Here is a 13,048-nt window from a genome sequence, read left to right as displayed (position 1 = left end):
GGAGAACCGAATTGGCAGGGGGTGGAATACGGGGCGGACGTCGGAAGAGGCAACGACCTAGGGTGAGAGACCGAGTACGGTAGGCTTCCGATTCGGGCTCGCAAAGCTTATCACTTTATTCTACATCAACTAGTAAGGTTCTTCCCGTCGCTAGAAAGTCATCTGCGATGTTGAGATGAACAAGAATTGATTGCAGATATTATCTTCTGACTCAGACCCGATCATGCTCGAAAGATACAAGACTAGGTATACTTGGCAATTACCTAGGTTGTAAGAGTAATACCTCAGTTCCAGCGAAAGACCGAAATCCTTAACCACACCTACCTGTAAAGTAGCGAGAGTTTGGAACACACGAGAAGTAACATAATCGTACCTAAAGGAGGGGGGCCTTCGGTAAGCATAATCGGTAGGACATACCAATCCTAGATTTAAGGGATCAGCAACTTCGCGGCGTACAGTTCGTACCATGCTCACGAGTATCGTGAAGGATGTATGTAGGTAGGTATGTAGGTATGTGATGGATGTGCTTCATGGTGGTGGGGGTTTAGAAAAAGAAGAACCCTATCAAAGAGTCAGCTTGCTGTGTTTCCTCCTTAGTAACTTCTTATTTTTTATTGACCTGAGAGATATGCTCGTATTCCTTTTTCTTTTTTTTATACTAACAGACGCCAACTTGGCGGGTATCCCCAGTTCCGCTCGGGGTTCACAATCTGTCAGACGAATACAGTTATCCGAGATGGGCAGGATGGATGGGATGACCGCGCCGCTGTTGATACAGTACCTAGCATGTATGTATGTAGACAGGAGCGCAGATAAAATACCTAGATAAATCTTGGCAGATCATTGTGGACCCGGACTGAGGATTTATGTGACCACTCTGCTACTCTGCCACTCTGCCACCTACGTAGATATACATATGCTAGGCATAGGTAGGCTGGTAGATAGGAGGTATCCATACCCGTATGTGGTGGATAAATAAGCTTCGTCGCATGTGCTAACTTGCCATCGACATCGACGACTTGTTAAAAATTGAAAATCGCCTCCCAGCCTCCGTGAATTCCGTCAGAGATCGACTCTGCGAGTTGAACGCTGGTGCATTTCGCCAACGCAAGTTCGGTAACATCACCGCGACCGGTCGGAGGTCCACACGCCCACCCGTACACCGCCTGGAAGCTGGGATGAGTTTTGAATCTCGCATCTCGGGATTTCCTTGCTGTGTGTCTACTAAAATGCCTAGTCAGACTCGTCAAGTCTGTCCTTTTTTAATGATGTACTTGGGTACATGTCTATAACTGATCTCATTCTTTCCATATTGGCTGGCTGCTAAGTTTCCCCACAGATACCCACAAGATGGGATCCGCGGGGATCTTACCTTCCTTGCCTGCCTGTGCCTGCCTGCCAGCCTGCGCAATTGCCTGTACTATAGTACCGTTTTGAAGCTCTTGCCGTAACGGAAACCCACAAAAGTCCGCCATATCCCCATTATACTTATGCGCTATTACTGTACTACGGCATATACTAGGCACTAAAGTTATGCGTTAGCTTCTACGTAGATCCGCGAATGCCCTATATTAAAGTGCCTAGCTGCCTACGCTTAGTAGTTGTAGTCGGCAGGCAGTATTTTAAATGGAGTATTGCATACTACATCCCACGCACCCGGCATCACGGTCTAGGCATCTTCTAGGATTACTATAGGATGGTAAAACAGGTCAAACACCTCCCTTACAACTGTAAAGAGCTGTGGGCGAATCTTTCCATTCTAAGCTGGGTCGGCGTCGAGTTTTCCTATGGTAATTAATCCACTTATAGGTACATAAGTAGGTATCTTGGCTGCATTCTTTAGGAGACGCGCGTAATACAGGACATAGTGTAATATTTTATGTGAGTAGGTAAATAGATCATGGATCTCATCTACAACTTTTTACGGGGGCGAGGCTGCAAGGTTCGATTGAGATGGACAGAGCCGCAAATCGGAGTATTTAACACACAGAACATATGTATTCGACATCAGAATTCGCTGATCGCCGTTTATTACTGTGGTTCCTTAAGCTTAATTCGAAATGTGTTATTATGTCGTACATGAGACCAGAATCACGCAGTCACGTAGCTCTTCCAAGGTTTTGGTTGATTGATAAGATGGTGCAACGTGCTTGTGTAATCCGAGAATAGCGTGGACATTCTAGTACACACCTACCTACTAGGTAATCAACCCCTATCTAACCCTTAACTAACGGAATCTCGGTGCTTGCTTCGTTTTCTTTCACCTCAACAATCCAACACATGATTATAATATTTTCAACATTACGCGGCACTATTGTCAATGAAATGCCTCTCGGATGATAGTTAGGTCTTGAGACGTGGGAGTGTGGGGGATTTTGGTCACCTGGACATCTTTTTTAGGGGTTAGGGGATAGATTAATCTCGTCTGAATACGACCACCGAGAGCCCGAGGGTCTAGGTAGGTAACCAGGCGAAATCTCACGATGTTTCTCTCTCCCCTTCTTTTATTTTTCCCGCTCCTAGTGATCGAGAGCTCACCGATACGGAGTGACAAGAGTGACAGGAGTGATTGGACCCCACGGATCTGAGGTATATTTGACGCATAATCTCCGCTCCGCATCAGGTACCCTTGCTGGGGCAACCCCGGAAAACATATTGATTCTAGCTCTGGTCAAAAATATCGTGAACATTCCGGCGGTGTGGCCCTACCCCATTCTTACTTACTTCTTAGCATCAATATATTTATATACCATTTCCGTCACATGACACCGAAAGATATAAGCCGCAGGTACGAACAGGCACTTTTATCCCCGCAAAATGCAAGCTGGCTTGCGTAGGAACAGTTTCAGAACGCCGTTCAAACGCCAAATCACTTATTAGGTAGGTATACCCGTACCGCATCGGGAGTTTCCTGATTATCTGATGTCTGTTAAAGATAGACGTTATCGAATACTCAGATGAGTTAATATGTTCAAGCCTTCTAAGTTCAGGTGAGTTGTAAACATCGTAATCTCTAGATAATTACCTTCTTAAGAAGACAAGTCTGGATGGTAAATAGGGGTAATTGTTCAGGTACCTGTTAGTCTTGTTGATATCTAACGGGATTAGGAAGGGGATTCAGCTGTAAGTAGGTATGTACCTGGGTATGTAAATAGGTAGGTATTACTACAAAACAGTTGAAACCCCCCACGCTCAAATCCTCGACATCAAGAGCCTCCTGCTGAATAACAAACTAGTTCGTCTCATACCTAGTACATACCTAGTAGTAGTAATGAAGTTGCACTATATACATATCTACAAGGATAAAATCGATATTCACTCATTACTCGTGTTCTTGCCATGATGAAAGTTGAATAAGGTTAGTTTCGAAATTCTAAAGAACAAAGCTGGAAGACTCTAGACAGGGAGCTAAAAGCTAAAATCAAGCTAAATGGAGACCCGCATCCATTCGGCTGCATGCCGGACCCATAACCCCGTTATTATCTAATTTTGTCCCCGTCGGCTCGGTTTTATAGGGCGGCTTGGCTTCGACTAGGCATTCGCTTGGCAGTTTGCTAGGGTTTAATGGTTGTTAATGGTGGGCTAGGGTCCATGGGATAGCTACTGCATAGCGCTGCATAATTCATGTACTTACAGGCCAACAAAGCTACCTTGGCTACCACATAGCTACCCTTGATCGACAAATTCAAGAAAGATTTTCTAGCTATCCGCCACTATCATCATCCTCCTTCTCCTCGCTATCGCTCACATTCTGACCGTACATGTTTATATGTAGGTAGCGGCGGTAGTAACAGTAGGTACATAGTAACGGTAGTGGCAGTAACGGTCTTAGAAGCAGATCCAACACTTGGCAAGCCCTAAGGGATCTGTGTACTAAGGAAGGTACATAGATTTGAGACGGATGGCGCAAATATTACACACCGTCAAACTTCCAGACCTACCGTACGCACGGCACTCCCGTAAATAGCTCTACATCATGTATCGAATACGGTATAGAATGTATCTCTACTACCATTGTTGGGCGGCTGTCGACCTATCTTGACGTCACTTCTACTTGTAGTCCGTTACGGTATCTCGGAGTTAGCGAACCTAGGAAAGTTTAATCAACTGGATCTAGAGCGATGGGAGCAAATAGCTATCGTTAGCTGCTGACCTAGGTAGCCCTGAACCCATTCTCTCATCTGCAAAGTGCAGAGCGTGTTGCAAAGTAGGGAAAAAGAGGGCTGCAAGTCCTGACAAGTGTCAGAAAAGAAAATCCACAATTTGTTGAGGGAAGGGAATAATAAGCGATGGCGAACAAGTAGAAAAGGATCTCTTCTCTCGCTATCCATCGCTTTCAGCTACTGTTACTTTTTTGTTTCTTCTTATTCTATTGGCAATTAGATTCTTTTTTATCCCATCGTCAACCGTCGTTGTCGTCTTACTCCGAATTTCCATAGCTCATATTGGAAATTCTCATTACATTTTATTGTACCCTTGTCGAATAGCTTCGTTGAAACAATTCGAGAGACAGTTTAGACACCCCACACGTATTACATACTGTCAAGACCCCTAGTCGCCTACGCGGACGGTCAGACGAATCTTTATTAAGCTCGAGAGCACGGAGCACAGAGCACGAACATTATCTGAGTGAATTCGGTCTAACAAGACTAGTTTCGCGATACCCACGATTCTGGATACTGGATACCCGTCTAGACGCCAACCCGACTTTCAACAATCCAATTAAACAGAAGAACGTCTTGTGACCTCAAAATCTCACACAACCCAACCTGCCAACCCTTGGAAAATTGGGATTTTGGGATTTCTGATTTCTCTTACGGCGCTACCCCCGATTTCGGATTCTTTTCACCTGTCATCCCCTGATAATTCCATAAAATTGGCACCAGTTTTGGCCAGTTTTGACCAGCTTGATCCAGCTTGGTCCAGTTTGCTTTCTGCCCCCAACCGATAAAAGGTTGCTCGCCGCTTGGTTGCTGATTGATAGAGCTTTCCGATAAACCTTGACGAATTACTCGCAAACCACAAACCACAAATCACAAACTTAAACCCGCACAACAATTTCTAGACACTTCCTACCCGAATAGACCCAGACTTACCTTACTACTAGACTTACTAGACTTACTTTTCTACTTATATTACACCTTGATTTCTTACGTACATCCCACATACAACCGCAATAATGTCTGGTCGCGCAGCACTTCGCCTTACCAGAGCTGCTGCTCCTCTAATCTCCCGATCCCGCGTATCTTCTTCTCTCCCCAGAGCATTCCCCGCAGCCCAACGGGCACTCAGCCAAACCTCTGTTCGTTCTAGAAGCGACGTCGTACGCGAGACCGAAGTTCCCGTCTCCGTCTACTCTCCAGATTCCACCGGCACTGCCGGTTCGACCAGCGATCATTTCAGTATCCCCGTGAACCGCGACGATGCGAAGCCGAAGCCCTTCCCTCCTCCGGAGGACACCGAGGTCACCCCTCTCAACAAGACCGTCTACCGCTCAATGCCTCCCACGATGCAGAAGATGAGCATAATGGATAAGGTTGTGATTGTCACTGGGTAAGTCGAACTCGTTACACATCAATGCTATTCTGAAACGCTGCTGACGATTTCTCAACAGAGGAGCTCGAGGTCTCGGAAACCACATGGCCCGTGCATGTGCTGAAGCTGGTGCTAAGGCCCTGGTGATCTTCGATGCCAACCAAGAATTAGGAGACGAGGCGGCTGCTGAGCTTCACCAGAAGACCCAACTTCCCGTTTCCTTCTTCAAGGTCGATGTTCGTGACGGTGCCGCCATCAACGCTGCCGTAGATGCCGTTGTCGAGACTTATGGCGCACCCGACGTGTTGATCAACAGTGCCGGTATCGCCGATTCCAATATTAAGGCTGAGACTTACGACCCAGCCATGTTCCGTCGCTTGATCGATATCAACTTGACCGGTTCGTTCTTGATGAGCCAGTCTGTTGGGCGAGCTATGATGGCTGCCGGCAAGCCCGGATCTATTGTTCTTGTTGCTAGCATGAGCGGTAGTATCGTCAACTATCCTCAGGAACAATCTTGCTATAACGCCTCCAAGGCTGGTGTGATCCAGTTCGGAAAGTCGCTTGCCGCCGAATGGGCCAAGTACAACATCCGGGTCAACTGTATTTCTCCCGGTTACATGGACACTGCCCTTAACCGTGTTCCAGCCCTCGAGGCCCAGAAGAAGATCTGGCGCTCTTTGACGCCTCAGGCCCGCCTTGGCAACGTCGATGACCTCAACGGTCTCTGTGTTTTCCTTGCTAGCGATGCTAGCGGTTTCATGACCGGTGCCAACGTCGCCATCGACGGTGGTTACACTTGCTACTAAGTTAGCCAGTGCCTAACTGCTTTTCATTTCGACGAAGTATGTCGAAACAACCAGTTGACGGCATGGTGTGTGCACAGTATTGCGGCTCTGGCCCTTTAGCCGGAGTTTTGCGTACTACGTGGCAGCACTAGCTAGGTATTGGGGTCGAGGGCAGTCGAATTATGTGTCTCATCCGATGCGGGGGGCCGCGACACAGCCCTCGAGTGTGGTTACGTTGCGTTGTGGCATTGCGAGGAGTTTTAATTGATATTGTTCCCAAAATATCCTGAACACCCACATCACATACCGACATACATACGTGCATGCGGGATACCTCCTCACCGAGCCTTTTTTCCGTTCAACCAACCTCGTCACTGATCGCTAACGAATGTGTCGCACATCATCTACCCCTAACACACCTACGCACCTATCCGGAAACCGGATAACTCTATGTACATCGCGAACGGACGTGGTTAGGTTAGGTTCTACGGCGGGTCTCACGGGTGGGATCCCCTAAATAAATATGGTCTTTTTTTTTTATTGAGGTTTAACGTTTTGCGGGATGATGCAGATTAACGCGCGCGGCATAGATTTGATTTCTACTTTTGGTTCTTTCCTACTCTAACGTACTTAATCATTCAGGATATGGAGTCATGTTCAGAACTACGGAAGAGACATAGCGGGAAAAACGGGGGTTGATACCAGATGTCTTCATCATAAGAGGGGAAAGAAAGAATCTACGATGTCTTTTTTATGAACAAAAAAGGGGATACAAAAAATTTTAAGATTCGATCTAGAGATTAGACACTACAACTACCCTCAGGTGGGATAGTTCCCCGGGTTTGACTGCGGAGGGGTTACGGGGTTGGGATATGACTGACCCTCTTCGGCGCCTGCTTCGATGCGGCGCGGAGGTACGAATTGAGAAAGTACACCTTCCTCTTCTATCACGAATTTTGGCCCACAGTTTGATTTGTGTGCGTGTATGAGGTTGTATGTCATAGAAGTAAAGCCGGATAATAATGGCCTCTGAATCTCGATACAAATTCTACCTACCTAGGTACCTACCTACTAGGTAGGCTACAGTTTGAATTGGCTCTTGAGATATAGAGATCTTGCTTACCTACCTCAATCTGACGTAGCTGGGCTTCTTGATTACCTAGCTATTAGGTATCTGTCTACCTACCCACGTTAGTACTTCCGCTCCCTATTCGTCTAGATACACGCGCGTAAGGTAAGAATAACGTCTAAGCTAAAACAACGGCTACAAATTAAGACTACAAGCTTTATCCCCTCCCCCTTTCTACATCAAACTAGATCCCGCACTTACATCACATCCAGATCGCATCTACCGACCCCCGACCCAACTCGCCCATACGGAGAATCAACGGCCGACGGCGCGGTTTCCCACCCCTTACCGGGTATCTAGAAACTCGTGTCGAACGACCTTTCCTTCCCTTACATGGATGAGGAGGTTTGCTTTAGCTAGCTATCCGTCACTTACACAAGCTACCCCAGACGAAGAACCCTATTCTTTCTATTATTAGACTGTACTACTTAATATAGGGGAACATGACTGGTCTACGGGATCCGAATTAAGCCATCTCGTTTTCTCCAGATACTAGGTACTTAGCCTCACTATACGAATCACATCTCGCCGGTGCGAAAACAGCTTGGATGAGTACAATCACCAGGGCACATGTTTCAAAGCATTATCTGCCTCGAGCAAATCATCAGAACCGATAAGTTTTTTCGCGCGCGCAAATGTCCTTCGTATTAAGGCATTCGTTCAGACATGCCATATCATCGAGGACATACAGTCCGTATCGTCTAGCTCTCATCTCTAGTGTCCAATGGAGAAGTTAATTCGTCCAAAGGAAGAGGGTGGTGATAGTGGTGGTGGTATCGTCTCTCTATGTACAAAAGTAGTTAAGGGCGGCCTCTCCAAGGGATGATATCGAAACCCCGATCACCTGCCGCCCAACATCTCCCCTCTAGTATCCTTCACATAACTTCCACGTGGACTCGGGAAATAACGTAGTCATCCCTATGGCCAGAGATATCGCAAAACAGCTAAGGTTTCGCAAGATGTACTCCTGAGCTTCAGGATAGTCGTAGTTGTACTTATTCAATCCCTCTAGAGTCGAGTACGTCGAATTATTCCAACTTCTCCAAAACGTCTCCTAAAAAGGAAAAATAAAGAACGCCCTAACACCGTTGGGTTGGCGGGTTACCTCATTGGCCTTTACTGGCCTTCTCCTCTAGTCGAGCTTCTCTGGCAGCTTTGACAAGTGGAGATAAAGACGCCAGGTCAACACATGTCTTCATAAAGTCGTGCTATAGGAAGATCAGTCACCAAAAGGCCCTGTATTAAAGTTAAAGGGTGGGGGAGGACACATACCCTCAGCAAATCGTGCGCGCTCGCACGTTTCTCCGGGTCTACCTTGAGGGCAAAGTACAGGAAATCTCGGAATACTGCAGATAAATTATGCTCCTCCTTAATCTGAGGTGTACCGTTGGTGGCAATTAACCATAATGCCCGTAGAGGTGATTCTGTAAGATATGGTGGCTCGCCCTCGATCATTTCGATTGCCATGATGCCCAGAGACCATATATCGACTTTCCTTCCATACTCTTTTCTTGTCACAACCTCTGGCGCCATCCAATACGGGGTTCCAACCATCGTAGTACGCTTGTTATGCGCCTCGTTGATCTGTGCACAAAACCCGAAATCGGCTAAGGAGAGATATTAGGTTACAATTTAGACCAAGAAATTTGGAGAAATGTGGCTTACTGAGCTTGATATTACCATCCAACGAAAGTAGGATGTTGTCAGACTTGATATCCCTGTGTATAACACCTTTAGAATGTAGATGTTGTAGACCTTTCAAGGTTTCTCTGCAGACAGACGCTATCTGCCCCTCCGTCATTATGTTGAAAGTTACCACATCAGTTAAGCTGCCCCCTTCCATGTATTCCATAATAACCCATAGCTCGCCGCCACACAAGTAGCTATCTATGAAGTTAACGATGTTTGGGTGTGAACTCTCCTTCATAACTAGAATCTCGTTGATGATAAGGTCTTTCTTTGGCTGTTGCTCAAGGTTCATCTGTTTAATAGCTACGAGTCGGTTCGATCCTCGTTCATGGCCGGTGTATACACCCCCAGAAGCGCCTTGTCCGATCTTATTGAAACCACGGTAGAGTTCGCGGGGATCGCCCTCAGAGCAGATGCGCTTCAAAGCAGCTGCAACATCTATGCTGCTGCTCTGTCGTGCCCTCTGGCGGGGACGCGATTGCTGTGCTGGAGGACCGGCGCGAGCTGGATGACCGGCGCCGCCTACACCATTGGCCTCTGGCGGACGGTTGATGGGGTGTTGCGAACTTGGCGGCATCGGCTGGGTCAGGGGTTGCTTGGTGCTTGCAGATCTACCTAGTTGGCCCTTCATGGCGGCCTGGGCTTGGGCCATTGCCTGCTCCTGTTGATGCTGCATCAATTGCTGCTGATACAATGTCTGAGTAGGTAATTGTTGGCTGACTGGGGTATGTGGTTGATTTCCATTTACTCGCGAATTCGATCTCGATCGGTGCTCTTCGGGGAGCATGGGAACACTATCCTTCAGTGACTGGGTGTGGGTAAGAGGCGAGTGCATATCTTCGCCTGCTTGCGCCATGCCAATGCCCGAGTCCTTGGTAGCGTAAGGCGATTGCTGTGCAGCTCGCGTCTGCAAAGAGACGGGGGGTTTCGGCGCGGGTCGACTGGGCTGCAAGTTGGGATGATCCTTGAGGGAGTGCAGTGCGGGACTCTTCCCAGGGACGGGTACGGGAGGAGGGGCTCGGGGATTCTCGAAGGTGCCTTCATTATTCACGATTGGAAATCTCGGACTTGCTGGTGGACTAATCATAGGTGACATACCCGCATAGTTTGATGCATACATGCCGGGGGATGTTGCCATTCCACCAGAGGGGGCGCGCAGCTCCTGAGCTCTAACATCATGGAATTTCTCTAACACTTGATCTTCATGTGGTTTCTCTGTAGTTTCCTTGTAAAAGGTGACGATGTCGGCGATCATCTGTGGGTTTTCCCTTCGAGCATTCTCTGGAATACCACTCTCGTTGATTAAACGTTGCCATTCCTTTGGCAAACCCTACAAACATAGTTAGTAACAATCCATACATGGCCTAGCGATGAAGCCAGCTCGAGCGAAACTAACAGTAAATTGGCCAGTAGAACTATCATAACCGACGTGGGTGACATGAACGGGATTCTCGGGTGCGGATATAACAGGCTTTTTTTGCGACCCCACCAATGTACTCATGAGACCCGAGAAGCCTGATTTCTTTCTTAATACGCCAGGCCCCTTCAGTTCTTTACCCTCATCCGAGTATCGTTTTGGAGGGACGACTTGGTTCTCGTTGATGCGCGCGCCATGGGACTTCTCCGACATGTTGATGGCGTCGAGAGCGGAAAAGCTAGCGGATTGTCGTAGAGGAGGACTCATTACACGTGGGTCGGGACTCGAATTCGATGGTGGGGGTGGTGCGGGACGGTTAGGGTTGTGGGTAGGAGTATGAGGATGGGTGGAGGAATACTGGTATGTCGGCGACTTGGTAGCCTCAAAGTGGTTTAGGATGAAGTTGCCGTCAAAGGGCGCACCGACAAATTCTTCAGGCGTCTGTGAAGAGAGGGGCGAAAGAATATGAGGATCGGACAAACGCTGGTCTCGTGGCTTCGATTTCCCAATACCTATTCCTATTCCTTTACTAGCACCAGGTCCAATTCGGGGACCGTTAGAAGAGACGACAGGGAATACACTGCTGGAGGGGGAATGCGTGGGTGAAGACGAGGCTAGGTGATGAGGAGTCGAAAATGTGGAGGGCAAAAATTGAGCGGGAGATAGTATTGGCGAAGAGTGGGTGGTATAATCGTTGTTGTAATTATTGTAATTGTTATAATTATTGTTAGTAGAGACGGATTGTAGATGACGGGGTGATTGTAATGGCAATGGTGCGGAGGAGTTCGACGCGTTGTTAATGCCCACGTTAACTGGAACGTTAGGCGTTGTGGTGGTTGTGGTGGTAGTGGTGGTTTTGTTAATGGTGTTATAATTTGTGTTAATGGAAGCGGAAGCGGTAGTGGCTGTACCAACGCCAATGCCAGCACCAATACCAGCGGCGGCGGCAGCGGCAGCGGGAGTTCTGTGGGGAGCGCTTGGAGCTCGCCTCAGACTCGTGGAGCTCCGTTTGCTCTGAATGGATTGGGCGTCAAAGCGACCATCAGCGGTGAGTGAGAAACTATGCCCCCGACTATGACTATGGTTGTGATGTTGAGATGGAGGTTTCTTAGTCAGTCTGTTACGGCGTTGTTGTTGCTGTTGTTGCTGTAGTTGCTGCTGCAGATTAACATTTGGGTTAGCACTGTGGCTGTCCATCTCTACCTTTAAGGTAGGTACAATCCTGTCGGTACTGGGGGTAAGAGAAAAACAGAGTTTTAGTTCTTGCTTATTTTTTTTGGAGAGGGGGGGCGGCGGTGATTTTTTTTTAGTGACAATTAAAAAATCAGAATGAATGGGTCGAATGATGAAACCACGGGCTGACGAGAACTAGAAAACACCCGACATTGAACGAGACGGTAGAGGAGTGTTGGTAGTGGTGGGAGAGGGGTGTTCAAGTTGTATGTATGTAGTCGCAGGTAGGGTGTTTTGTTTTTATTCTTTCCACGTTCGTTTTTAATTACGAATGCTTCTATTTTCCCCGTCTTCTGGTTAGGTGTTATCATAGGGACATTCATTGCCTACCTCTAGTATTTTTCTACCAATCCACCAATCCGCCAACCTGCTAATCTACCCAGGTATCCTTCGTTTACCACTTTTACCACTTTTGACCCAGGGAAAACGACTTGATTTATTCCATTAATGGGCAAGGTCGGAACTAAATGACCAAATGGGAGAAGGGGGGGTGCGTATGTAGTAGTGGTATAGAGAAAATGATGAAAAAAAGATAGAGGCTAGAACTAGGATGGAAAGAATAAAAAGGAAACGGCTTCGTTATACGCTACTTAACATCCACTATATTTACTTAATATTAAGTCCAGTGCAAGCTTGCTGTGCCTTCTACAATCACTATTCGTTCTTCGTTCTTTACAATTATGACGAGGTACCTGATGAGGTACCATATGAATCGGCTGGAGGGGAAGATAGGTACATATCGCGATAGAGGAACGTAGGCAGGTACGCATTGTACATAAAATACATGGGGATATGTATCCATGTACTTTAGTACTTGCCCGGGTAGACTGTCGGCAACGTGCGGGGACAGTGTGGCTTATGGAGATAGTGGCTATACAATGGCTGCTTATTCGCTCAATTCTACACCATCTCCCACTGCGATTGGTAGATGCATTTTAATCACAGTCTCTATACTGTATACCCACCTCGATAACACATCCATGAAAAATTGAGGAATAATTGATACGAGCTCGAGACTTTTCATGTTGCGAGGAGAGTAAAAGATGATACTCGCAGACTCGCAACGTGGACTTGATTTACAGATGTCTAATTACTTGTTATGCTACAGGTTTAGTCCGTTTCTTAATGCTCACAATCGTCTAGCTCATAGGTTACTAGATTGATAATATCGAACTATCTGTATACTACTCAGGTATGTATGCAGATAGTACCAAAGGGTTGGTTGTCGTATGCGGATTTCTGCTGCAGCTAACTGAC

General features: G+C 47.1%; 2 protein-coding genes across 2 annotated transcripts; one reads left to right on the top strand and one right to left on the bottom strand.

The window, feature by feature from the left end:
- The first annotated feature begins 4,755 nt into the window (after window positions 1–4,755).
- On the top strand, window positions 4,756–6,408 carry GGS22DRAFT_97919 (NAD(P)-binding protein). The gene is made up of 2 exons (XM_047968599.1): window positions 4,756–5,553; window positions 5,615–6,408. The coding sequence occupies exons 1-2, from the start codon at window positions 5,180–5,182 to the stop codon at window positions 6,342–6,344; spliced, it is 1,104 nt and encodes a 367-aa protein (XP_047822320.1). The 5' UTR covers window positions 4,756–5,179; the 3' UTR covers window positions 6,345–6,408.
- Window positions 6,409–8,070: 1,662 nt separating this feature from the next.
- GGS22DRAFT_155996 (Pkinase-domain-containing protein) lies at window positions 8,071–12,343 on the bottom strand. Its single transcript, XM_047960298.1, has 5 exons — window positions 12,178–12,343; window positions 10,538–12,018; window positions 9,118–10,471; window positions 8,725–9,059; window positions 8,071–8,660 (listed from the first exon to the last, which is right to left on the bottom strand). Exons 2-5 carry the CDS (start codon window positions 11,753–11,755, stop codon window positions 8,559–8,561), a joined length of 3,009 nt encoding a protein of 1,002 aa, XP_047822319.1. The 5' UTR covers window positions 11,756–12,018; window positions 12,178–12,343; the 3' UTR covers window positions 8,071–8,558.
- Between the last annotated feature and the right edge of the window lie 705 nt (window positions 12,344–13,048).

Source organism: Annulohypoxylon maeteangense (genome assembly GCF_022496945.1).
Source record: "Annulohypoxylon maeteangense strain CBS 123835 unplaced genomic scaffold GGS22scaffold_3, whole genome shotgun sequence".
In the NCBI taxonomy this organism is placed as follows: domain Eukaryota; kingdom Fungi; phylum Ascomycota; class Sordariomycetes; order Xylariales; family Hypoxylaceae; genus Annulohypoxylon; species Annulohypoxylon maeteangense.
The sequence above is the reverse complement of the archived record's forward strand: the minus strand, read 5'-3'. Positions and strand labels throughout refer to the sequence as shown.